General features: G+C 37.1%; 2 protein-coding genes across 2 annotated transcripts; both read left to right on the top strand.

Annotated features, from left to right (window-relative positions):
- Positions 1-485: 485 nt before the first annotated feature.
- Positions 486-16753, top strand: zcchc6 (zinc finger CCHC-type containing 6). The gene is made up of 29 exons (XM_005801006.2): positions 486-554; positions 1595-2015; positions 3291-3445; positions 3533-3649; positions 3781-3958; positions 4089-4177; positions 4383-4434; positions 4576-4645; positions 5815-5941; positions 6048-6167; positions 6281-6418; positions 6689-6866; positions 7524-8182; positions 8262-8412; positions 9042-9128; positions 9721-9821; positions 9973-10030; positions 10520-10623; positions 10701-10790; positions 10875-10988; positions 11074-11151; positions 11479-11656; positions 11725-11772; positions 11890-11981; positions 12060-12175; positions 12270-12460; positions 14140-14213; positions 14296-14359; positions 15321-16753. Exons 2-29 carry the CDS (start codon positions 1613-1615, stop codon positions 15377-15379), a joined length of 3891 nt encoding a protein of 1296 aa, XP_005801063.1. The 5' UTR covers positions 486-554; positions 1595-1612; the 3' UTR covers positions 15380-16753.
- Positions 16754-18334: 1581 nt separating this feature from the next.
- On the top strand, positions 18335-24300 carry isca1 (iron-sulfur cluster assembly 1). The gene is made up of 4 exons (XM_005800968.3): positions 18335-18441; positions 21504-21557; positions 22092-22197; positions 23302-24300. The coding sequence occupies exons 1-4, from the start codon at positions 18340-18342 to the stop codon at positions 23448-23450; spliced, it is 411 nt and encodes a 136-aa protein (XP_005801025.2). The 5' UTR covers positions 18335-18339; the 3' UTR covers positions 23451-24300.
- Positions 24301-25148: the final 848 nt, after the last annotated feature.

The following is a 25148-nucleotide window of genomic DNA, read 5'->3' as shown; positions in this document are numbered from 1 at the left end:
TTCATTATTAAAGTCATTCAATTACCTGCAAAAATATATCCTTCTTCAGTACTTCCTTAGTCTGTTTTATTTTACTTGCACTATCATTGCTCTGTTTCTCTAGTGACTTCCTTCTTTATTGTAATGTAATTCAAGTTCACTTTTAGAAGAATTTCTTGTCAGTTATTTTTCTCTTACAAGAAATATTTTTTCTTTGACGAAAACCTGTTTTAACTTGTGTCTTTTCGGGGTCATTGATCTTACATGTGCTGTAGGTTATTTTGTTGCACTTCTTTTTGTGTCATGATTTACCTATTTTATTGTATTTTTGTCAATGTTATCAAAATGGGTCATATTTATTTCCCAATTTTATTGCAGCGTTCGTCTTTTATTTTATTTTATTTTATAATATAGTCGGGGCTATTTATCTTTCACTATATGCACATTTTATTTGGAACCGTGTGATACTTCACTTTAATGCTCATGATTTAAAAAAAAAAAAAAAAAAAAGCCTGTCCTTGTCCTTTACGTCATCTTTCAAACTCAACAGCAAGACAACATGAACAACCCGACAAGTACGTATCATGTCCACGAATATAATGTATTTTAACACCGATGTGTACTCTTGTATCTGTTTCTTAACAAAAGGCTTCATCGTCCACAGCTACCGACGAAAGAAAACGCAACACAAAACGTAACATTAGCATCTGGGCTAACTGTGTAGCTATCCTAAGTGGCAAGCTAAACATTAGCAGCTAACATTAGCTGTGTTACGACGCGGCGCTGAGCTCTCAGAGTTGTCCAACATTTATGTTATTTGTTGGTTACGTTCGTAATTGGTGTGGTTTAACTCGTGGAAGTGGTAGCGGGATTTCATGCTGCAGACGCTGCTAACTTAAGCTAAAAAACCTTACAGTCATTGGTAAATGACTCACGGTTAGCCACGTACATTGAGCCGTGTTGCCCAATAGAAGTCTATCCGAAAATAGCAACCTTAATGTTTGTTGGTTATATGTTTTACTCATAGTTTTATGTTTAGATTAATTTTGTTTCAGACATTCTTCCCGTCGAATAAAATTTCTACTCTTGTCAATATCTAACAATAAAAGTTAGTGGTTAAAAGTCAGAAAACAAGCTGATAAGAGTACAAACACCGAATTTAAGCGGATATTTAGTTTCAGTCGAATGGTTTCTGGTTAAAGAACTATTAATGCTGTTTGTTTCTTTTCAAATAATTTGTTTTCCTCAGAAACGATTTTCATAAAAAAAGTTATGTGTCAAAGTTAGAGGGTCTAGACAGGTTATATTTAGTCTTTTTTTAATCACAGAAATACTGTTGCAAAACAGTGTCTCAAAATGACTAAAATTGCTAAAAACAAAAATAATTACAAATTTCCATAGCTACTGCTGGACTTCTACACAATTCATGTGGGTCGTTTGAATTGTCTGTGTTATTTTTGTTCTCTTGTGTTTTTTTGCACTGTTTTATTTGAAAAGAGTTCCAGAATTGTATTGTATAGCTTTTATTTAAACGCTGTTGTTTATTCTTACATTTTTTACACCTTGGACAATTCAAAAAAACAATTCTAAATTACAATTACATGTCATCCTGCAGTTATAGCAAAAGTGAATCATGGAAAACTCGAGCAAACCCTATAGGTCTAAACAAAAAAGCAGGGAGAAGGGAGCTACAGCATCAGGCAAGGGAGAAAATTGGAAAATGCAGGACCAGATTCGTGGACATAACTCACGATCGGAGGGAGGTCAGCACGGCAAGAAGAGCCAGGGTGGTCCCTACAATGCAAGTCCCAAGAAGGGAGGCCTGGGACCCCTGGGCTACTCGCCTGGTGGATTCAAAGGTGGTCAGAGTCCCTCTCAGAGAGACGACCTCCGATGGTGTTCAGTGAACGATTTCAGTCAAGAAGAAATTTGGAGAGGACATTCGCAGCAGCACGACTGGAGGAGGAGAAACCTGGGAGAAAGTTCAAATGAGTACGGAATGAGAGAGGACACAGATGACATCGCTTATAAACCTGGTGAGATCTTTTGGAAAATTGTTGCATGACAAAAGAAGAATACAAATTAAAACTAAAATGTGTTCAACTGTGATAATCACCTTGTTCCAATGAAGTTGTGATGTTTGGTAAAGCATAATAAAAACAGAATACAGTGATTTACAAATCTTTTTACCTATATTCAATTTAATGCCCTGCAAACACAAGATGTTCCTAAAACACCATAATGTTTTAGGAACATTTATTTAATGTTCAAGCGGAAAACTTTATTGTTGTTTTGAAAATATTAACTCATTTGGAATTTGATCCCTGCAACATGTTCCAAAAAAGTCAGAACAGAAGCAACAGAAGATTTGAAAAGTTAAGGAATACTCAAACTCGAGCAAACCCTATAAAGGCTCAGTTGCAAAAGCAAGAATGAGGTGAGGTTCACCATTTTCTGAACATCTGCATAAGCAAATAGTCCCAACAGTTTTAGAAACATCACTTCTCAATGTACAGTTGCAAGGAATAGAGGGATTCCATCATCCACAATCTGCAATTTAATGAAAAGATTCAGAGAAAGTAAGCGGCTAGGCTGAAAATCAACATTGAATGCCTGTGATGCTTGATCCCTCAGACGGCACTGCATTATAATCTGTGAATATAAATCCTGAAAGGTACATACAGGTTGTGGAGCAACATATGTTTTCATTCAAGAAATTTCTTTTTCAGAGACACCCCTGCTTATTCCAGCAATACAATGCTAAGGCACATGCTGCAAGTTCTACAACAGCGCAACTTTGTAGTAAAAGAGTGCAGGTATAGACTAGCCTGCCTGCAGTACATACCTGCCTTCCATGGAAAATGTGTGGCACATTATGAAGTGCAAAATATAACGACGAAGACCACAGACTGTTGAGCAGCAACAGTACATCAAGCAAAAACATTTTGAAAAAAAATTAAACGTACAAAGCTTCAACAATTAGTGTCCTCAGTTCCCGAACACCGAGTGTTTACACTTCAGCTTTAAAAGCTAAAGTGATGTAACACAGTGGTAAATTTACCCCTGTCGCAACTGTTTTGGAATGTGTTGCTGGCATCTAAATTCAAAAGTGAATGTCTCTTATGTGTTTGAACATTATAAAGCTTATCTTTGTAGTAAAATCAGTTGAATACAGATTGAAAAGAATTGGCAAATCTTCATATTCTGTTTTTATTTATGTTTTACATCCCAACTTTGTTGGAATTTGCTGCATACCATTTATGATATGTCTGCACATCATTAACTAGTGACTTTAATTTCTTATTCTGAAGGAAGAAGACGGAGAAACAGAAACAAGAAGAAAGCCTTGGGTGAAGAGTGTAAGGGCCTTGAAATGGAGGAAGCCAGAGTATCAGTTCAAGACCTCCAGAACACACGCCAAACAGAGAAAAGACTAAAGAGAGATGAGATATACCCACTAAGGAAGGTGCCGGCTGTCAAGTACACAGTATTTCAACTATTTATCCATTCACTTCAAGAATATTGTACTAGTGACTTTTGTTTTTGTTTTTAGAATTCCCATGGCAATCCTGGTGCACTTTACACCTGCGCTTTGTGTGATATTCCCCTTGAATCTATACCTCATGCCTTCAAACACATCAGAGACAAACGGCACAAGAAGAGGGCTCGGGTAAGAAATTATTTTGAATTATTTTAAAATTTTAATGATGTTTGGGGTTGTAATTCGACAAAATGTGATAAAGTTGAAGGAGTTTGAATCCTTTGGAAAACCGCTGCGTATGTTTTTATTTGTGTTCACAGGAGAAACAGGAGCAGTTGATGCTAACTGAGATCCTGCCTCCTGGTCCAGAGCACATCAGTGCAGTGACTGCAGCTCTAAAGGCAGTTGTCCAGGAGCATGGGATGAATGACCAGGATGTTTTGAAGAGAGAGAGTGTTGTTTCCGTCATGCAAGACTTTCTACTGTCCAGCCTGCCAGGTGATTTTTTTTGTAATATATTTTTTTACCTACTGAGCTGTATGTCAGTCTGTCGGGTCACACTATTTGAATCTATTGACTAATTTGTGACAATTCTATTGGAGTCTTTTTTAATCTTCTCGTCTTGCAGAAATACGGCTCAGGCTTTATGGCTCATCTTGCACAAAGTTTGGATTTAAAGACTCTGATGTCAACATTGACATTAAGTACCCACCTCACGTAAGTAACAGTTTGTGAGTTTGACAGTTTAAATGCATGTTTTATCACTATGTGTGACACATGTAATAATCTTCACATTAGTCTTGTAAATCGTTTTTTAATATTGCCATATTAAAATTCATTCTTATTTTGGGTTGTAGATTTTCCCACGTTCATCTCATTTCTTATTGATGTGTTAAGGTCTTGAATTGGAATTTATTCACAGATGCATCAGCCAGCTGTCTTGTTGGTGGTTAAGGAGGCCCTCTCTGCGAGTCGTAAGTCACCTTATTCTTCAAACCATCCTTTAAAGAAGAAATCTCACCATAACAATAAAAACTGTCATGCTGCTAATGTGCATTAAATGATTTTATGTCTTCCGTTTTATTTATTTTATTTATTTATTTAATTCTTTTCAGCTTTTTTTCTCAATGTGGAAGCAGACTTTCATACCAGGGTGCCTGTGGTCATCTGTAAAGAAAGAAAGAGGTTAGTACCAAGGATTAGAGTCAGTGGATAAAAATATATTTTAAAATTAGGAATATTGCTTGGTTTAATTAAGCAAGCAAGACAGGAGCCCGTATTGATACCTTGTTGAAGTCTTCTTTATATTTGGCAGGTGCCCTATTTTCTTAATGTGCAATGTAGTTGAAACACCTTTTTTTCATCTCACTTAGCTTTAAGAGCCAAACTATGTCAAGATCTTTTAGAATGATCTTAAAAGCTTTAAAGCTCTCCCAATCTTTAAAGGGTTTCCTTTCATTTTTCTTTTTTACAAGATATCTGTTTTACATTAGATTTTTTTCTTTTCTTTTCTTTTTTGTTGTATTTTTTCCACTCTTTTATAAATGTCACTGTTATGGAGTGCAAAGCTGAATTCCTGCATCTAGTAGCGTTGCAGTCCTTGTTGGCCACAATGCCAACAAGGACGTTGGCATTGTGGCCAGACTGGAAGACAGACTGGAACGCCAGTCTGTCTTTCAGTTCCTTCAGACCTATTTTTTTAAGGTTGTCTCACAGTGAAACTGATGTTGGGTTTCAGTTTTACAGGCACATCTACAGTTGAATATAGCAACAATTGAAAAACTTTACATAAACATCAAAACAGATGAAAGTAATGCTTCTAAGCATTCTAACCTTGTTGTATTTGTATTTGAGGCATCTACTTCTAGACTTCTGCATCCGATTGTTGAATACAGATAGATTTTTCCTGTACTGACCTCTGCTCTTTATAAAGAGGACTTCAGTGAGTTTACATCTACAGTGGCATAATAAAACTCTTCAGCTTGATGACACAACTTCTTTGTTAAAAGACCCTGAGCTGGAAGACAATCACACCATCTCCTCTTGACAAAGATTGTAGTCTTTATCACATTCTACTGAACTTTTAAAATAGTCATTGGCTTCTTTCTTGACTTTGTTGATGAAATAACTGATGTTTATATAAATTTTAATTATGCATCACAAGCTGTGTTTCTCTTAATATGTGTAAAACCTTTTCAGTATTCTGTAAATGTCGAAAAAACAGATGCTAGATGGATTCAACAAAAAAACAAAGAGCCAACTGGGAATAGAAAAGTTTACAATATATTTTATGTATCTGAGGGTATAAAAGTTGTAAAGTTTTCATGAATGAAAAATATAATTTATCTCAACAGTGGCCTAACCTGCAAAGTGAGCGCTGGGAATGAAAATGCTTTCCAGACCACGTCCTACTTGTCTACTCTTGCCAACATGGAACATCTTCTCCTCCCTCTGGTCTTGGGCCTCAGACACTGGGCACAGGTATGTCTCCTGTTTATCTCAGATTAACCAGGCTGTTTGAAAAGCTGATAGAGCATGCAGATTTTTATGTTGATAAAACTTACCTTGATTTTCTGCTTTTATGTAGCTCTGTGAAATCGACCGTCCTGAGGAAGGAGGGTTGCCTCCATATGTGTTTGCCCTCATGGTTATCTTCTACTTACAGAAGCGTAAAGAGCCTCTCTTGCCGACTTATCTGAACCAGGGGGTGTGTTTTTTTTTTTACATTTCTTCTGGGAAATAAATACAATCTGAAACCGATGTTTAGCTCTGTCCATTTGCTTTCTGTAGGAACTAATCTTGGAATTTTATTGTCTTTAGATTAAGGTGTTTTCAATGAGTAGGCTTTCAGCCTTCAACCTCACACATACTGATGAAGAGTATATTCACTGGACCTACAATATCCCTTCCTCCAAAGAATCCTCCCAGCCAGCAGAGAGCTCCACCATGAAGGGGAAGGTAATCATAAAAACAACAATTAGCTAATTTTAAAATAATTTTAAAGATGAGTAAAGTTTACCATCATCAGAATAAGATGTTTTGTCCATAACAGATCTGCAAAACGTAATAAGTAGAAGCATGGAAACTAAATCAGTGAAACACAATCAAAACATTTAAATAAATATAGATTGAGTTTATGTTTAATTGTGGAAAACTGAACATGTTTTGCTTCAAACGAACATTTCAGAGGTATTAATTTAACTCATGCAAGTTGGCTGTGGCTTTCAGGTACCACTGGTGTTCCAGAGTCCCCATCTACCGGTGGAGGTTGGGCTCCTCTGGATAGAAATGCTTCGCTTCTACTCACTGGAGTTCATCATGGCCGACAACGTGATCGGTGTGCGAACCAACACTGTCCTCTCTCGAGAGATGAAAGACTGGCCGAAGAAACGCATTGCTATTGAGGGTCAGAAGCTCTTCAAAGTTAACTGTTCTCATTTGTAAAATACATCATACAGTGTTCATACCTCTTGGAAGTTTTTCACTTTAGGACAACAAACTTTATTAACTTTATTCTCAACATATCAGGAGGACACAACTCATTCAAATTCTTTGCTGCAAGAAATTTGTTTTATTTTTGCACATCCATTTAGATTTTTACTCAGCTGCCTTGATATTTGGTGGCACCTGAAAGCTCTGAAGGCTGAGTACATAGCTTTAGTCGGTTAACTTTTTTAATTAATTTACACTTTATTTGGAAAGCACCAAGGGGTTAGGGCATGGGATCAGATGGCTCACTTTTTATTATTTTTATTAATTCACTTTAAATGCCAGTTTACTTGTCCCGCATAGATGGACAGTTTTCAATGCCCCTTGCTCATTCCTGACTCCTCCCCCTTCGCTATGACAATTGCATCATAAAAGACAGGAACCAGAAGACCAACGTGGTCTTAAAGGTTTATACAACAACAGCAGTTCCTTAATGTATTTTGATAATAAGCTGTTCAGTGATTTCTAAACTAACAAAAGTATTTTAAAGTCTATTCTCTGAGCTTCAGATAGGCACTGGGGTGATGACTCATGAAAACATGCCTTAACACTGAGAAAATGTGCTGTTTTTCAGACCCGTTTGCTGTAAAGAGAAACGTGGCCCGCACTGTGAACAGCCAGCAAATGTTTGACTACATCCTCCACTGCCTCAAGACTACATACAAGTACTTTGCTCTTCCGCTCAATACGTCTGCTGCTAACCACAGAGACGAAGCCAAGCAGGGCCTGAATGAAGGAGCCAGTGGCCTGTCTGATTTCAGTCAGCTCTCCCTTCAGTCCCCCAGTCAGACTCAGGGTGCAGATGACGGCCCGGATGACTCTGACTGCATCATTGAAGAAGAGGAAGAAGTTGAGGAATGTAGCGACTCCGACGAAGAGCAAGAGAAGGAAAAGGCCGACCTGGGCAAGAGTAGTTTCTCAGAGGATGAGGAGGATGAGGAAGAGCAGGATGAGGATCTTGACGTTGATCGACAGCACTTGGACAGCTTAACAACAGAGGACGAGGACATTTTCCCTGTGGATGAGATCTCAGGAGAGGAACTTCTCTCCGATGAGGAGCCTCAGGATTTGGACACACCTGGTTCTCTGGATGAAGAAGAGGAAGAGGAGCTGGCACATGTCAGGCTTTCACCTTCAATCAGTAAAACTAAAAATGAAAGCACCAAAATTCCAAACCAACAGCAAAGCCAATGTGCTTATGAGTTCACCAAGCAAGCTTTTACCAAAGGAAAGGTAAGTTTGGCACCATTTTTTACTTTTAGCATCTAAAATCTTAATCATCCGAATTAAGCTCACTATAATACTTTTGTAGTCACACATGGTGGTGTGCAGCTTGTGCAAACGTGATGGACATCTAAAGAAAGACTGCCCGGAGGATTTTAAGAAGGTGGAGCTGGATCCGCTGCCTCCGCTAACGCCGGACTTTCTCTGTGTCCTTAACAGAGTCTGTGAGCAATGCTACAGTAAGTACTGGCATTCAGTTGATTCACTTTGGGGAGCTGTCCTGTACGTTTCTTGCAGCAAACATAAAGTTGAGAGTACTAATCTCTTTAATAAATAAAAGCATAATTTGGAAACGGCTTTCTTTATTGAAAGTCATTTCATTATCTGAAACTTTTTATATCTGACCAAAAAAGCCTAAAACAGACAAAACTGTGAGGGGGCAAACACAGTTTTGCACCACTCCATGTGTTTTTCGAAAATCGTCCAATGTGTGCAACATCTGAAAAGCATTATTGAAGTTTTCTACTCAGTAGTTGAGTTGTTTGATACATGCCCCATGAGCTGGAAGATTTAACCATAAACATAACTAATATCCAGAAACACTACAGATCTGCTGTATTTGTTTCAGGCTAGATTGAATATTCTTAATATATTTGTGTTACATCTACTTACATTGAATTAATTTAGTGCTTGTTTCAGTCAAAGAAGGAGGTGGTTGTTAAATACATTCGTTTTTTTTTGTCCAGTAACAAGTGAGTCCTACGATGACTCCTGGTGGCTTTCAAATGTGATGACTTCACTGTTAGATCCAAGTTACCGCAAAGTGATTTGTGTTTTAATTTTTGTTTGTTTTGTTGGTTTTTTTTAGCTGATTTTGCCCCTGATGACCTGGAAAATGGTGTAAGAGAGCTCATCCTTCAAGACTTGGAGAGCTTTGTTAGACGACAGTTTGCTGGTAAAGTGAATCATGTTTCTCATTATGTTATTTAGTTTAGTTTTTTTTCTTTTAATCAAAACTAGCCTTTTGACCTGTCAGTCAAGGGAAAAATTTTTTTCCATAACTTTCAACACAGTTCCAGAACAAACGAAGTACACCCTGCTACTTCCATTGGAATTAGTAGGGAAAGCAGCTGCCTGGTGCTTCTACTTACAGTATTTGATTATCAGGAAGTTTAGCAAGTTTGATGAAAACAGAATATTTGTCAGTTTGCTTATCTGGATACACATATATGTGTATGTTAACACTGGTCCTAGGATTGAAAGGCATCAATGATGACCCGTGAAAAGCAGCTGGTGCTGCAGAGACGTTTAGCAACCAGAGAACCTGAACACTTTGCAGTTATTGAGTCGACCATAAACACCTCTGCTTACCAAAGTCCAAAGCAATGTAGCAGTATAAAAATCTCCTCAGAATGTGTGACTGCGAAAGGCTGACTAAGCAGTGCAATGACCAAAGTTTACCTGTGATTGTATTATGATGTGTTAGTTTTTCACATCACCACACTTATAAGATTGTTGGTTCTTTTTGGTCAATTTCTTTTGCACAGGGGCTCGACTACAGTTGTTTGGCTCATCCAAAAATGGTTTTGGCTTCAGGCAGAGTGATCTTGATATCTGCATGGTTTTGGAGGGAAAGGAAACGATGGATGTAAGTTATTTATCTGTTTGTCAGATTTTTGTACTTGTCTGTTCGATGGGATTTATTGTAAACATTTTATGTTGCGCTAATTAAAGTTTGATCACATAATGAACTTCTTTTTCTGGAGAAGGAAGCATAAGAATACACTTTTCTCTGACAGGATGTTGACTGTATCAATATCATTAAAGGCCTGGCAAGACAGCTGAAGAAACACCCAGGTATGACAGAGCAGCAGTGATTAAATAGACTAGAGCAGAGATCCTCCAATCCAGGCCTTGAGGGCCGGCGTCCTGCAGGTTTTAGATGTGTTTCTGCGTCAACACACTCCGGAGAGCTCGGCTGCACAGAGGAGGTCATTCAGATATTTGACTGAAATGTGCTGAACCAGAAACACAGCTAAAAAGTTACATTATACCAGGCTTGGAGGCCTGGATTTGAGGACCCCTGGAATAGAGATTGATCTACGTTGTTGCACAACTTACTTTAGTTTTTATTTTTTTAGATTAATTAATTTTGCAGCAAAAATATTCCAGTAGTATCTCAATTTTTTGTTTATCCGAGCTTAAATCAAGGGTTGACTTTTTGTCTGATTTTGTAAAGTTGAAGCTACCGCTTAAGGAACATTAATTAACACTGTTTATATTAAAATATCTGAATTTCCCCACTGTGGGAAAATAAATCATATTTTTATTCTATTCTGTTGCCAGGTCTTAGGAATATTCTTCCCATCACCACAGCTAAAGTACCCATTGTTAAGTTTTACCATCTTCGCACTGGATTGGAGGGAGACATCAGCCTCTACAACACACTGGTAGGAATCAACTCCTGTCCTTTGCTTTATTTATTATTATTGACAGGCCATTGAAAGCTGTTGTTTTTTTCTCCCAGGCCTTGCATAACACACGTCTGCTAGCATCATATGCTGCAATAGACAGAAGAGTGAAGATCCTCTGTTATATTATGAAGGTTTTTGCAAAGGTGAACGCGCTTAATGTACTCTACTAAAGCATCTTTTTTTTGGTTTGTTTATGTAGTATCTCATTCTCTGCTTTCCCTCTAAAGATGTGCGATATTGGAGATGCTTCCCGTGGCAGCCTCTCATCCTACGCCTACACTCTCATGGTCCTGTTCTTCCTTCAGCAGAGAAACCCACCAGTCATCCCTGTGCTACAAGAGGTACAGACAACATACCGTTAAAATGCCCAAGCTGACCTATTTTGAGCTAGAATCTTTCATTTACCCACGTGTTGTTGTTTTGCAGATTTATGGTGGAAAAACAAAGCCGGAAGTTCTTGTTGATGGCTGGAACGTCTATTTCTTTGATGATTTAAAAACACTGGTGAGAATGTTACTTGAAGCGCCTTGCAAAGGAATACATAACCTATTAAGTTTTTCAGAAATAACGGATTTTATGGAGATTTTAGGCCAAATCCAGACATAGCCATATATGTGAAAATGAAAACTTATTTATGCATTTTTGCTTTTCATCCTCACAAAAACTTTATTTAACACCACTAAAATGATTATTTATGAAAACCTCCTTCAGCTTCACACTACCTTTTGTTGATCTATCACCATAACTACTTAAGCAAGGTGCTGTTTGTGCTCATGGAAAGCAGTAAAGTTCAAATCAATAACATGATTTGTTATTATCTTCCACCTGCAGCCTTGTCACTGGCCACTGTATGGACAGAACACTGAGTCTGTGGGGGAGCTCTGGCTCGGTCTGCTCCGCTTCTACACAGAGGACTTTGACTTCAGAGAGCATGTTGTTTGTATCCGACAGCATACCCGCCTCACCACGTTCAACAAACAGTGGACTTCCAAGTACATTGTCATTGAAGGTCAGTTTTACCGACACTCAAAGCTTACTGTCGGACAGTTCCCAAAATTCTCTCTTTTCTCATTCCAGATCCTTTTGACCTGAATCATAATTTGGGTGCTGGTCTCTCCAGGAGAAGTATGATTTCTGTTCCTTTATTTGAAATCTATATGTTTATATTGTCGGTATTTTATGTATGTATTTTTATGTGTTACCCCATTTCATGATTTGTTTATTTTTTTGTCATCTAAACAGTGACAAACTTTATCATGAAGGCGTTCATCAATGGAAGAAGAGTGTTTGGTACACCCATGAAAGGTTTACCACCAGAGTATCCCAGTGAAATGGTGAGTTTTGGAAATCTAGACCCCATAATTTTATATTTTATTATTTTTCATTACTGCTATTCTAAATCTTGTGCGCAGGAGTATTTCTTTGACCCTGAAGTTCTGACCGAGGGAGAAGTTGCACCAAACGATCGCTGCTGCCGCGTCTGTGGAAAGATCGGACACTTTTTGAAAGACTGCCCCATGCGCAACAAGTGGGTATAATCACAGCAAGTTTGTTTGAGTTGATCCATGTTTCCAACTCAAATGTCTGGAACGTTATGTGATGCACTGCATGTTGTGTCATAGACCCAAGCACAGGCGGGAATCGGAGAACAGGTCAGAGCACTTTCACGATTCAGCAGAGGAGTTCATGGATCCAGTCAGGTATAGGAATGAACACTGGAAGAAACGAGATGCACTGGACATGCGCTGCTGCTTCCTGTGTGGATCAAGCACCCACATCAAGAAGGACTGTCACCTTTACAGAAGCCCCGCAGGTTCTTGGATGGATTTTTTTTTTCTCAAAGATATTTATTATTAAATTTAAAAAAATAAAATAAACCTAGAGGATGATTTGGTGCCCTGACAAAAATCAAAAATAGCAGCCAATATACTCAGACACCAATACACATTTTATTGAAAAGAGGATGCAGTATAGGTTTAAAGATTTATGTAATGTTTGCATAAAAGGTCCCCAGAGCTTACTATGAGAATCTTGTCGCAGAGTAGCAGACCTTTCTCTTGACTCGTAGAGTATCTGTCTTGCCAGAAAACAAGCAAATGATAATGATTTTTTTTTTCTAAGGAGAAATAATTGTTGGTATTTCCCTCAGTACTGAAAAGAGCCACAAGAGGGTTGGGTTGAATGACAGTTCCACAGCCAGGACTAACATCTAGATTACAGCAAGGTAGTGCAGTGTTGAGGTCAAAATGATGAGTTAACTCGTTTAAGTATGAATCTCTGTTTCTTCAAATATACATTGAATAAAACTGATACTAGGCCTCTAGTGTTAGAATCCAACACTAGAGACATTTTCTGTTTTTATTTTTGATGCATCAGGGAAATTTGGTAACTGAGATTAAAGTAAAGGACAAACTTGTTGATTAATGTGTAATATCACATTTTTCTTAGGTTTGAGAAAAATCTAAGAAAACCTAAAAAAGATCCAAAGGCATTGTTGATAAAAAGGTAATTGAAACACAAAAAACTTGGTCAGATGGAGAGGGTTGAAACAGGTCATACTTAAGAGAGAATTTTTCTAGATTTAAATGTTTTCTTTTCTGAGTATACACCCTCACAGAATGATTAGTTACTGGATTAACAATTAGTCAGGGCAAAGCCTCCACTAGTTCTGGATTTTTGCAGGTGAGCGTTAGTCAGACAAGAGTGTATGCCTTTCCACAGTAAGGGAGGATATTTATTTTAATGCAACTGAAGCTTTGCACCAAAGATAGAGAGAAGATCACTGAATTAGACTGTTTTTTGAGCTTCAATATAGAAAGAAAACTCTCTGAAGTGACCACCATGCTTCGTGTAATAAGACAAATGAATACATGGTTTTCTGCTATATTAAATGAAAAACTGGAGTACTCTTACACTACTATTATGAGTTCAGTCTATAACCTGAAAACGTATTTAATTTTGGTAATTTCTATAGAGGTTTTGGAGTATCACATGGAGTTTCAAACTAGATGTTTCACTCCAAGTATTTTGGAAAATTGTTCTCAGAGAACGGTGTCTTTGGAAATGACAATGAAAGAAAGTAAGGAGTCCTATGTAAAGTGTCCTATGTAAAGTGTCCTATGTAAAGTGTCCTATGTAAAGTGTGATGGAACAGGGGGAAAAAAGAGAAGTATCTTCTTTTAGGATGAAGACAGTCCCAGATGTCAAACCTCATAGTTAGACAAACCGACTTGCTCATTGTGTGAGATCTGAAAGTAAATGCAGCCAAAAGTTGGATCAATTGTAGGCTTTTATGCATTAGACAAGATGACTTTATATTGACATTTTTCATGGGTCTTTGAATATATTAGCTTCTTTATTTTCTTCAAACATCATAGTTTATTAAAATATTGGTTTTGTTGAAGTTCTTAACAATTAGAGATCTATACAACATATTGATGAATAAATTGGAGATGTGTCTTGCACCCTTTATCTTAGTTTGTCATTTTGCAGGTAATGTGAAAATGGAGAACCTTCCGTCCTCCTCATTAAGCCACCTTAAAAGTCTGAGAGAGAAGGATAAACAGGTTTGTTTTCTTGAACTAAATCCAAAATCATAGTGATTTTCTCTTATGATCTGCTGTGTAATATTGTGGTGTTTTTTTTTAGGGCTTATCTGCACAAGAAGAAAGGAGAAGAAAGCAACAGAATGTAATTCTAAGTCCCCAAGCAGGTATTTGCGTTTCCAGTATCTTCCTGTGTGCCACGCATTTATTCTAATTGCATTGCTAATTTTACATAAGATATGCCTACATTTGTTATTTTGTTTAGCTATTTTTGGGAGACATTTATTTGTAGACATTTAGTTTTTCCCTTTTGGTTGTATAGGTATTCCGTTCCCAGCCCAATGTATGTTATCTTATCCACTAACAGCTACTTTTTCTTATGTTGATAAAGATGTAAACATAGGACAAAAAGTAAGAAAGAATTAGCCAAATCCTCTCTACCAGAGTCAGACAGCAGAAAAAAATCCTTGGGATTTGATATAACTATTACAGATATTTCTGCTTTACAGATTTTACTTAAAATTACCTGAACTATCCTAGTAAAATCCCAGTTAAATCAGAGGAATCGTAGCACTGCCATTAGATGCTTAGCTACTTTGACCTTTAGCCAACCTCATAAAGGAGAGTGGTCTTGTTTTCAGACATAATAAACCAACTAAGATTAATGTAGTATGTGCATTTATGATGTTTCAGCTCTCCCATTTAGAACAACTACATGTGTGATTCATTCACTTCTGTCACCAATGGATGGTCTTTGAAAAAGGCAATTAACATTGCTTTTTTATATTTTGGGTGACTGTTTTTAGGGTTGGTGAGAGGAGAGAATAAGAACATTGCATATTTGCACCATTCCCAGATTCCACCATGTTTCTCTAGACTGTGGAGTACAGTCTTGTTTTTACTTTGGCAAAATTTTTACATCTTTGTCCTCCTCCTGTTTGTTTTCTTCATGTTCAAAGAACATGATTTGCTAATTAATTTTTCTTGGATTTAGAAGTAAAAATAAATCCATTGTGAATCTATTTGAATGGTGTGTGTGCACCTGTCCTGTCTTTTTTTCATTTGATCTTGTCTGGATAAAATTATGCTTGCACAAACCTTAACATCTGCTTTCTGGTGTTTTCTTAGGTAGCTTAGCTCGTCGAAATTTAGGTCGTTCTGGTCCAAGGAAAAACCCAGAGGAGTGAGAAGGGCCACTGGACACTCAGACCACAGGATTTCTGCTGTTGTCGCCGCAGACTGCATCCCAGATTCGGGGGAAATCCTTAAATCTGAATGGTACTACTGGGCCATTGGGTGCCCATTAAAAAGCCAAAGCCTGGACATCAAGACTTGAAGCCAAATAGGGCCTTTTTATGTGCGTTTCCTCCTCAGAGGAGCTTTTAAAGCTTTTGCTTATCAAGAGAAGCCATTATGCATGTCCAGTGTCTCTGTTTGCATTCAGGTTTTTTTTTATTATTCTTTACACTGCAGTCCAATAATAGCAATTTCAAATCCCTCTCCCAAATGCCCTCAAAGATGGTGGGTTACGCAAATACTAAAGTATTGTTTCTGCTCAGATTAATTGAAGAATGTTGATGATCTAGTCAGTTGGATTCACACTGTTTCAAACTAAAATGACCATGTTATGAAACGTTGCTCAGTTTACGTGGTTTTTGTTTTCTAGAAATTAAGGTTTTTATTGGGATTTAAGAACTTAATGAACATTTACATTTTTTTTTTTTAATGAACGTTTTTGTTTCCTGTAGCATTCTACTTTTTATTTCCTAACGATATATTTCAAACCTTCTCTGTTTTTTGTTCTGCACTGAGGCCTAATTATTTATGTTCAAATCCATTAGAATACTCCATTAAGTCTGATTTGAAGAAAAGGCAAAATTGTATTTTATTGCAAAACTGCAATTTCCTGTCATGATTTCACTACTACGCCGTTCCTCATCTGCCTGCATGTGATCATCAAAGCACAGAAGTTGAACGTTCTCTGCCGTTTCTCCACACATGCCTGGAAACATGATGACGGTGCAGCAACACAGTTTGGAGACAATGTTTCATACCTGCACTGGCTGAGTTATTTTTTTTTTTCCTAAAAAAAAACCCCAACCAGACAGTTGTCTGGTTGGGTTTTTGTTTTTTTAGGGGAAAAAAACCCAACCAGACAACTGTTCCAGTCGTCTGTATTTCCTGCTGCAAACTCCACACACACATGAACTTATAAATCGTGTCCTTTTGTTGTTAGTGCCACAGATTGGTAGCTGCACTGTGAAGGTCCACAGCCTTCAGTTTTCTTTTGCTGCTTAGTTTGTCTCAAAGATTTAATTCATTGTTAATTATGGAAATTTTGCCTTTATTGTAAAACTTTTTCTACAAAAAAAAAGTTTTTGGTTTCATGGTCAGTTCTAATGTTACAATTGATTTTATTGCCAGCCTTCTTAAATTTGTTTTATGGACTCAAATGATCAAAGCTTTCATATGTAATTAAGGAATCCTGATCCAGGCATGAAAGGCTGGCTTTCAATCCATTTTGTCTGGGGAAAAACAATTATACATCAATTTGCAATCCAGTGGGGAGTCTTTCCTTTTTGTTGTTGTCAAATACTGCCTTATGCGCACTTTTATGAAACATTTCTATAAATATATACACTACCTAAAACTTGCAATCAGTGCTCAGATTTGCCCTAATAAATCTTAAATTGAGTCTAAAATCTACTGCTCAAAAAATGTGTGGTAATTCATTTTGCCACTTTAGCAGGGTAGAAAGTACACTGGCACAATTCATGTTCAAAAGAATCTACTTTTTTTATTGTGCACCATCACCTCTAACATATTGAAATACTAAAGTTATTGTTTCACTGTTGGTATTCACACATTATTCACTGTGCACATCATTTGTTTCCCCCAATATGCCTGTGCTCCTAGCTCCAATTGAACATTATTTAATTTTGAGGCAAAAATGAATTACTTTAAAGTTGTATTTTAGGAACTTGGCTAACAGTTTAATATCATCAACTATACCTGCTTATCCTTGCATGGTGGCTGGTGCTTATCTCCAGGACTCATTGGGCAAGAGGTCAATGCACAACATGCAAACTCTATGCATAAAGGGATTTTGGACTTGAACCTTCTAGCTGCTGCTGAGTGCATTACAGTGCAGTCCAGTTCTATAAATACTATTTGCCAGGAAAGCTTAACATATGTAAGTTATGTATAGTAAAGGATTTTATGAAGGTATAATAAAAAGTACAGTACACTTACAGATTCAGTTCTTAGAGTTAATGTGCAAAGGCAATGGAGATATTCTGGTCCTCATTAATTGTTAAAATTAGGTAAGTGTGACCCCATTAGTGGATTTATTTGTAGGCTTTTCCAAATGGCAAGTAGCCCAATTAACAGAAAATCTGCCAACTATTTTCAGTGGCTTTGGTTTGTTAATCAGAATCTCCAAATGATTCCATCCTTTAGGACAAAAACTTGTTGCTATTAATAATACATTTTATTTAAGGCGCCTTTCAAAGCACTCCAGGACACTACAAACAAGATAAAAACAAACTGACAAACCATCTGCAACGTTCTTAAATCAGATATTACAGTGAATATGTAGATTAATTATTACAATCAACATTTTATTGTAGAATTTATAAAGTTAAGTGTAAGATAAAACGTTTTAAAACTGGAGATGTCAAACAATCATCGCACTTTCGTTAGGTTCCCCTTGTTGTTAGGACATGGGCGGTGCTGGGACATGATTAGATCGTGACGGGTACACAACGTTCCGTTCTATTATCTTTTCCGCACGAAATCCAAAAACAAAAGATTGAAAAAATGGCGTTCACCGTGGTGTACCTTTGAGATAATAACCAGGATAATCTCTATGAACACGAAGAATTAAATAAAATTTGTTCTCAACACAGTTTTGCAGCACATAATCAAGTAAAATAAAGAAAAGTAGGACGTTACAGATCATATGGGATGTATTAGAAAGAGGTTACATAACTGAAAATTACGCCTACCTTACTGGACCTCACCCCCTTTTCTCATTGGCTATTTGGCCGCCTGTCAAAATCTTAGCCAATCATTTGTCGGCATTTCCTGCCCCTCCTTCTTTAGGGGCGTTCTCTAATGTGTTTACACGCTTGCGCAAACCAATGTTATGAATTCTAACAGTATCAACATGTCTGCCTCCTTGGTGCGAGCGACCGTCCGAGCGGTCAATAAAAGAAAACTTTTTCCCACAAGAGCCGCGTTAACTCTGGTGAGTCAAACATTTAGTTTGTAAAATTAAAAGGGAAACGCGTCTTGTGTCCGTTTGGTAAGTGCGGTTCTCGAAAAGTGCAGCGTTCTACCCCAGCGGCCGTTAATGCGGTGTCAGTTGTGTAAGTTGGCTAAGTTAGCAGTAGCTAGCTATCAGTGAATCGCTGTCCTGCTGTTGGCTCTGTTACCGAATTGTCATTATTTAAGTTATTGATAAACCGCTTTATCATAGCTGATACATTTATGCGCGTTCATGTTCTATGTTTTTAAAGTGAAACTTAACTCGACAATAAAATCAACTTAGTAGCCGACCGATGATACGCATCTTATACCAAACCTGATCTTAGATTAAGCCAACGGTCCTCAATTTACATTAATTTCCAAATAATTGCGACGTACAAAGTGGAGCTATGCATTTAAGCTCTTAAAAATGTTATATTACGTTTGGCTAAAACTCTAATGGACGTTTAGTCCAACTGCTGATATCAATGGCCAAATTTAGTTTTTAATTTAATTTTAAAGAAAAACAGGAGCCGCTGTATGGAAGTCTGCTTTTGCTTTTACCTTTGAGACTACACTAAGTTTCATCAGTTTTTGTTTGTTTATATTTTGCTTAGTCTTGCAGAGACAGGATGTCTAACAAGCTAGCAAAAAGAATTGAAAGCATGCACATGCCACAGTAAACAAATCCTCTCTCAAGGGAATGGCCTAATGTTTTTCAAGTTTTAAAAAGTGTGGACCACAGATTTCAAAGGATCTTCAAAGCAACTGGGTCACATATTTCTGGCAAATAGCGACAAAACTGCAGATATCTGTCTTCTACTCCTTATCTGAGACCAGGTCAAACATAGAGTCCTGACTTTCTTCTTCCCAGCTACACCCTGAAGCTCATCAGGGAAAAGTCTGAGGCATTTCCCTTCCTGACTCTGCTGTATAATCTAACGAATCCTGTCTCTACCCCGAGGCATTCTCTTATTTGGACCTGCTGAAAAACAGCATTCTGTCCAATAGATTTGGTTAAAATTGTATATCAGTTCTTCTAATTAGTTTTGAAAGAACATTAATCAACCTCTTAAATGATATCAAGATAATGTATTCATGTATTCCTCTCACTATTTCACACTATTAAGCTGATTTCAAAAATGGATCACTGAAACGTCAACTTGAAATATGAAATAAAAACGGTTCAGATTTTTTATAAATCCAGCAAATGGAGCAAAAATATGACCCACAGTAACACATCTCCCTCAAACCGCCTCTACTGACTCTTTCTGATGTGGATGAGCTGCCTTTTTTACTTTGAGCTCCTGATCCCTGAAGGCGAGTCCACCCTGTGGAGCAGCTCATTCCAGCTGCTTGGACTCATTCTTTTGGTCATTAGTGGCTGCATGGGACAGAAGGTTAGGAATGTAGGTCATCTGGTAAATTATAAGCTTCATCTTTTGACTCAGCTCTATTCAGCACAACTGACCAGGTGCAGTGTCCACATTGCTGCAAATGCTACACCAAACACACCGATTAGCCGGCTATATTCACACTTCCAAACAAAACCCTGAGAAGCATAGTGACCGACTGGTTGTTAGCTCATTCCACTCTATTCCACTTGAAGAAAGTAAAGTTTGCATCCATTTCCCTTAAACACTTGGCAGTCATTGCAGTAGCTGTTCAGAATGACAGTAGCTGATCTTTTGTGATATTAGTCATATTGCTGCAATCAAACTTTTTTAGCATTAGAGTTTGTGTTACTGTAAGTATTTGTTAAAGAACAGGCCACCATCTTTATAGCATAACTTGTTTATGCAAAAAAAAAAAAATCATGTTCATTATTTATACTTAATCACATGTGATCAACTGTGACGTTCCTAAGTTTCCCTCGCTGTATTTTAACTAAATTGGGCACAAATTAGAAATTTTTGGATGATCCTTGTGTGAATGTTTGACAGTTTTCCCAATTAAGTTCATACATTTTGTGGCTTCTGTAATTACTTCCTTTAAAATAATTATCCTAACACAAAATGATTTTAAAAATCAGCGTGTTTTATCTATTGAGGTAAATTGTGTGGTTGCGTGGACAAACAGACGGTGTTGTAAATGAAATGGAGTGAAAAGCAAGCAGTCAGTGCGATCATGGTTCGTTTGAAATGGGCGGGTTAAAACGTTGCTGATGGAGCCGATCAGCTGAGGGTCTCTGCTTACAGTGCTGCAGCAAGATAATGTGTTTGTCCTCCGGAGATAAAGCCTTAAGTAAATGCTACGTCATGACAGGAGACACAGCCAACAACAGATCTTCAACAGGAGGGTGAAGTTACTTAACTCACAAGGAATAACTGGGATCTTTATAATCATATGTTACATATTTGATGAAGATCTATTGAGGCTAACAGTTGTACATAATGGTCTTGGCTTGTTCTGACATAGCAGACGACCAAATTGCTTTTAAACTGTTCAGTGTAATGAATCAACTGCAAGTTGTGGCACAGTTTGGTCTCTATTACAGCTTCAAAATATAAGATCTCAGTCTGTATTTTTTTAGGTGTGGGCAACAAGAGTTAATGCAATGAGCTAAATGCATTATTCATTTGCAGGCAATAAACACAGAAAACCTGAATACATAGCTAACCAGTTACTACATCCAAGTAACCCGCTGCTTTCTTGCATTTCATGATGTTGCGATCATGACTGTAAATCAGTACACAGCACAGCTCTAGTAAGTGTATTTAAAAACAGCAACACATACTGATGGTCACATTTTAAGTGCTTTAAGGGATTAGCACCTTATGGCCAAGTGTTTCAACTCTGAGTCCCAAATCCCTTCATGTGGCTCAGGTTATTTTGTTACGCTGCAGGTGCAGGTTTGAATTTCAGACGAGCTCTAGTATGTTTGTGTTATCTCAGTCAAATGAAAGGTGTCAAATAACAGAAAAAAAATTATGTTGCATATTTTTTAGTGTATCCATTGCTGTTTTTTTTTCTAAGAATGTCCTGTAGAGTTCCAACATGTTTTTTTTAGCTTTGTGATTCACGCTTTAAGTTCTGTTTTTTCTTTTCTTTTCTTTTCTGTAGACTCCTGCAGCTGTGAGCAAAATCAGATTGTTGCTGCAGGACAAACCAGAATATGTGAGTATACAAAATGATTCACTGTAATGTTTTTTTTTTCTTTCAGAGATGGTTTATCTTTTCTGTTCTTTGTCGGGTTGTCTGATAAACTGATTTTGGTTTGATGAGTAGCTTATTTTTATACTGCTAAAACAAACGGGTTTCTCTAGTTGACAGAAAATTGTCTTGAAGTTATTTCTGTTTTTTGAAAAATACAGTTGTATTGAAATGTTGATTTCCTTTAACAAAAACCCTGAGTCATGTCTTCTGAAGCACACTACAGTAGCTCTACAGATTGATTATTGGGTTTTAGTTCAACATGTTGTGTTTACAGAAGCACGGAGACAAGAAGAGCATCAATTCTTAGCCTTACTTTGTTTAAGCTGAGATTCTGAAATGTGCACTTTTTCATTAAGCATAATAATTAAACTTAAAACCAAGAGGTTTTGAGTTGACTGTTTTACTAAAATGTCTGTTGGAAAACACACCTGCACTTGTTTGGTTATTAGTTCCTGTATGTTGGTGTGTTTTGATATATGTTTGCTGCATCAACAGATTGGTTTGAAGGTGGGAGTGAGAACACGTGGCTGTAATGGCCTGACTTACACTCTGGAATACACAAAGGAGAAAGAGAAATCGGATGAGGAAGTGCTCCAGGATGGTAAGCGTTTTTATTCATTATAAAACAATCAGAGTTCAGGCTACAGAGAGAAACTCAGAAAACACGATGTTGAATTTTTCCTGGTGGAATCAGGGTTTTAAGATGGCCTGGAAACAAGAAGACTGTCTGTATAATCTGTTCTCTGTCCTGCTGCAACAGCAACTCCCCAAAAATGTATTTGTTTATGGATAATGCGCAAACATACATAAAATAAATAATTTTGATGGCATAGTATTACATTATTGGCTGTTATGTCTTTGTTTTCCTCATCTCTGGTTCTGATCTGTCATTATGAAACTTGAAACTCTCTGTGACCTTTAGCAACATAACCGGCTGTCAGTTGTATCAGCTGCAGAGAGATTTCATTTAACAGTTTTAACATAAGATTTATTATATCTGGCATATAACAGTCAACATATTAAATTTTAATGTCCATATGGTTCATACTGATATTGCAATAGTGATATATTGTGCAGCCTTATATGTAAAATGTTGCTTCAAATTTTCTTATTACTGAATATATTGATAGTCATAAGAAAGCAAATACACAAATACAATATAAAATAATGAAAATAAACTGATATTTGCTTAATGAAATGTTTCAAAGAAACTTTGATTAAATTTTGTCAATTTCTTTTAAAACATTATAAGGCCAGCAAGGCTAGGGAAATGTTTTCACTAGAAACTCGGAGGCAGTTCAAAAGGTTTAGATCTTTCATCTTTTAAAGGGAGAAGAGGCCTTATCAGGGCATTTTAATTTTTTAAGAGAAAATGACAAAGAAGCTCCAACATTTTTTCATCACTGTGATTAGGTTTTGAAAAGTGAAAATTCGAAACGTAATCTGCTGAAACGCAAATCTTTCTTTGTAGTGCACACTGTCATTTACTGCAGTGATTGAATGAAAATAAACCAAAAAGGTCAGCATGGATGCTCCTCCCTTCAGGTTGACTAAAATATGTTAGAAAACACTTACCTATGTTAAAAAACGCTTAAAAAAAAGTCATTTGAATATTTTTAGTATTTTGAAGAAAAAACAACTAAAAGTTTATAGGTCCAGAATAATTTAGTTTGAATAAAAAGTGGTTCTTTGTGTTTTCCTTCAGGTGTGAGAGTGTTTATTGAGAAGAAGGCTCAGCTCACCCTTTTAGGAACTGAGATGGACTTTGTAGAGTCAAAGCTGTCCAGTGAATTTATCTTCAATAACCCAAACATCAAAGGCATGTGTGGCTGCGGGGAAAGCTTCAACATCTGAGCGTCGCTGAGCCGCCGCCGCCCCTCCCCGGCTCAGAACCCCGGCTTTTTCTCTCGAGAACGAGAGACGGCCGACGAGGAAGTTGGGTGTGAGGAAATCAACGCGATGTGGACACCGCTCAGTCCCTGCCGCTGCTCTTCCTGCAAACCATTCACACACCAGATCAATCCATCTATGCATTTTATTTTGCCCTCGATAAGGTTTCAAAACAATCTGTAGTCAAAGCCAGAAATTAATTTAGGTTAAAGTTCCTCTTGTGTTTTACTGTTCTCAGTTCTGTGTTTGAGAAAACATTAGGACCTCAGAAGCTAGATGTTTTTTTAGTCTAAAATCTTTTTTTTTAATGTATTTTCAGTCAGATCTAATGGTAAATGCAGGAGAAAATAGTGCAAGGTGTGTTGATGGAATCGGAGAGCTGGAGAGGTTCTGGTCCTTAAAACTGTTAGGGTTTAGGATGGTAATAAATATCCAGTTTCCACTGAAGTCGAGATGTTAAGGCAAACCAACATCAGCTGTTTGATAAAAGCATTGCACCGCAGTGTCCTGTTCTCCAGCCTAATCTATGGGATAACTGGAGGAGCTTGAGTGTCTTGAAGCTGTTTTTTTCAGCTTGTAACATTGCTATGTATGTATTTATATGTGTGTAAATAGAAGAAAACATTTAAATTCAACAAATACGCACAAAACAAACGCACAAAACATGTATCCTTATGTAAGAGTACACAATGTTTCTGGTATTTTGTTTTAGCCTGATCAGAGCCAAGATTGTTTGTGTTGACTGTATGCTCTTAAAATCATTAACCTGTGCAATATGTCTGTGTACATATGAATAATAAAAAAGCAAAATGAAGTGTTCTGTTTCATCTACAGTTTGCTTTTATGACTTTAATAGATTGTAATGTTTACTTAGACTAATTTTATTCAGTTCAATTTAATTGTACAACTACAATTCTGTTGGTTTGGGAAGAAATCGTATTTAGCCAGGTGTGCTTTCTATGGGAAAGAAAAACAAAGAAGCACATGTTGCTATGATCATTTAAATGTCAACTTACTGTATTCATAAATTCTAGCTTTCCTCAGCAAGAAGCTGTCTTACTTAATTGTTGAAGGACAGCCTGATATTTTTTACATGTTTTGAGATTGTTGAGGAGTCATGGATGATCTATACAAGGATGGCGATCCTGAAAGCAGAGAGTTTTATGGGATTAAGGTAACCGAGGTAAAAAGTGTTACTTAAAATAAGATGCAATTTTGAGATTGTTCAAATGAATGTTTTTGACCAAACAAAAACTGAGCTCCTGTCTATGCTATCTGTAATGTTTAGCTTTGAGACCAGCAGTTTGTGACCTCTGCTAACTTTTGCATCCAGGTTCGTTTGAAAGCAACAAAAGGAGTTATCTGAACTGTAAAGTGACCAAGTCCCTTTTGCTGTTTTTTGAGTAATGATCACATTTTGCAGATTTCAAATTCATATAATGCACTGACAGATAAGGTTTCCTTCTAATGGCTCTTGGTAGATCCTATTTGGGTGTTTTCAGCTATACAAGGTAACCAGCACAAAAAAAAAATGATGTTCATTTTTGTGTGGTGGTGTAGTGGTGGTCTTTTGGGGGGTTTTTTCAGTCAAGATTGACAGAAAACCCTCAAAGATTCTTGAGAACTACTGATCAAAAATACTTTCAAGATAAAAAATGTAAT

This window comes from Xiphophorus maculatus, chromosome 12, assembly GCF_002775205.1.
Source record: "Xiphophorus maculatus strain JP 163 A chromosome 12, X_maculatus-5.0-male, whole genome shotgun sequence".
NCBI classification, from domain to species: domain Eukaryota; kingdom Metazoa; phylum Chordata; class Actinopteri; order Cyprinodontiformes; family Poeciliidae; genus Xiphophorus; species Xiphophorus maculatus.
Note: the sequence above shows the minus strand (reverse complement) of the source record. Positions and strands in the feature narration are given on the sequence as shown.

Bases quoted from the DNA above. Each gene is read 5' to 3' on its own strand.
- zcchc6 (XM_005801006.2), top strand. From the start codon at position 1,613: ATGGAAAACTCGAGCAAACCCTATAGGTCTAAACAAAAAAGCAGGGAG. The intron at 4,646-5,814 runs GTTAGTACCAAG...TTATCTCAACAG, and splicing joins ATCTGTAAAGAAAGAAAGAG to TGGCCTAACCTGCAAAGTGA. The intron at 11,773-11,889 runs GTATGATTTCTG...TCATCTAAACAG, and splicing joins TGCTGGTCTCTCCAGGAGAA to TGACAAACTTTATCATGAAG.
- isca1 (XM_005800968.3), top strand. From the start codon at position 18,340: ATGAATTCTAACAGTATCAACATGTCTGCCTCCTTGGTGCGAGCGACC. The intron at 18,442-21,503 runs GTGAGTCAAACA...TCTTTTCTGTAG, and splicing joins CAAGAGCCGCGTTAACTCTG to ACTCCTGCAGCTGTGAGCAA. The intron at 21,558-22,091 runs GTGAGTATACAA...CTGCATCAACAG, and splicing joins TGCAGGACAAACCAGAATAT to ATTGGTTTGAAGGTGGGAGT.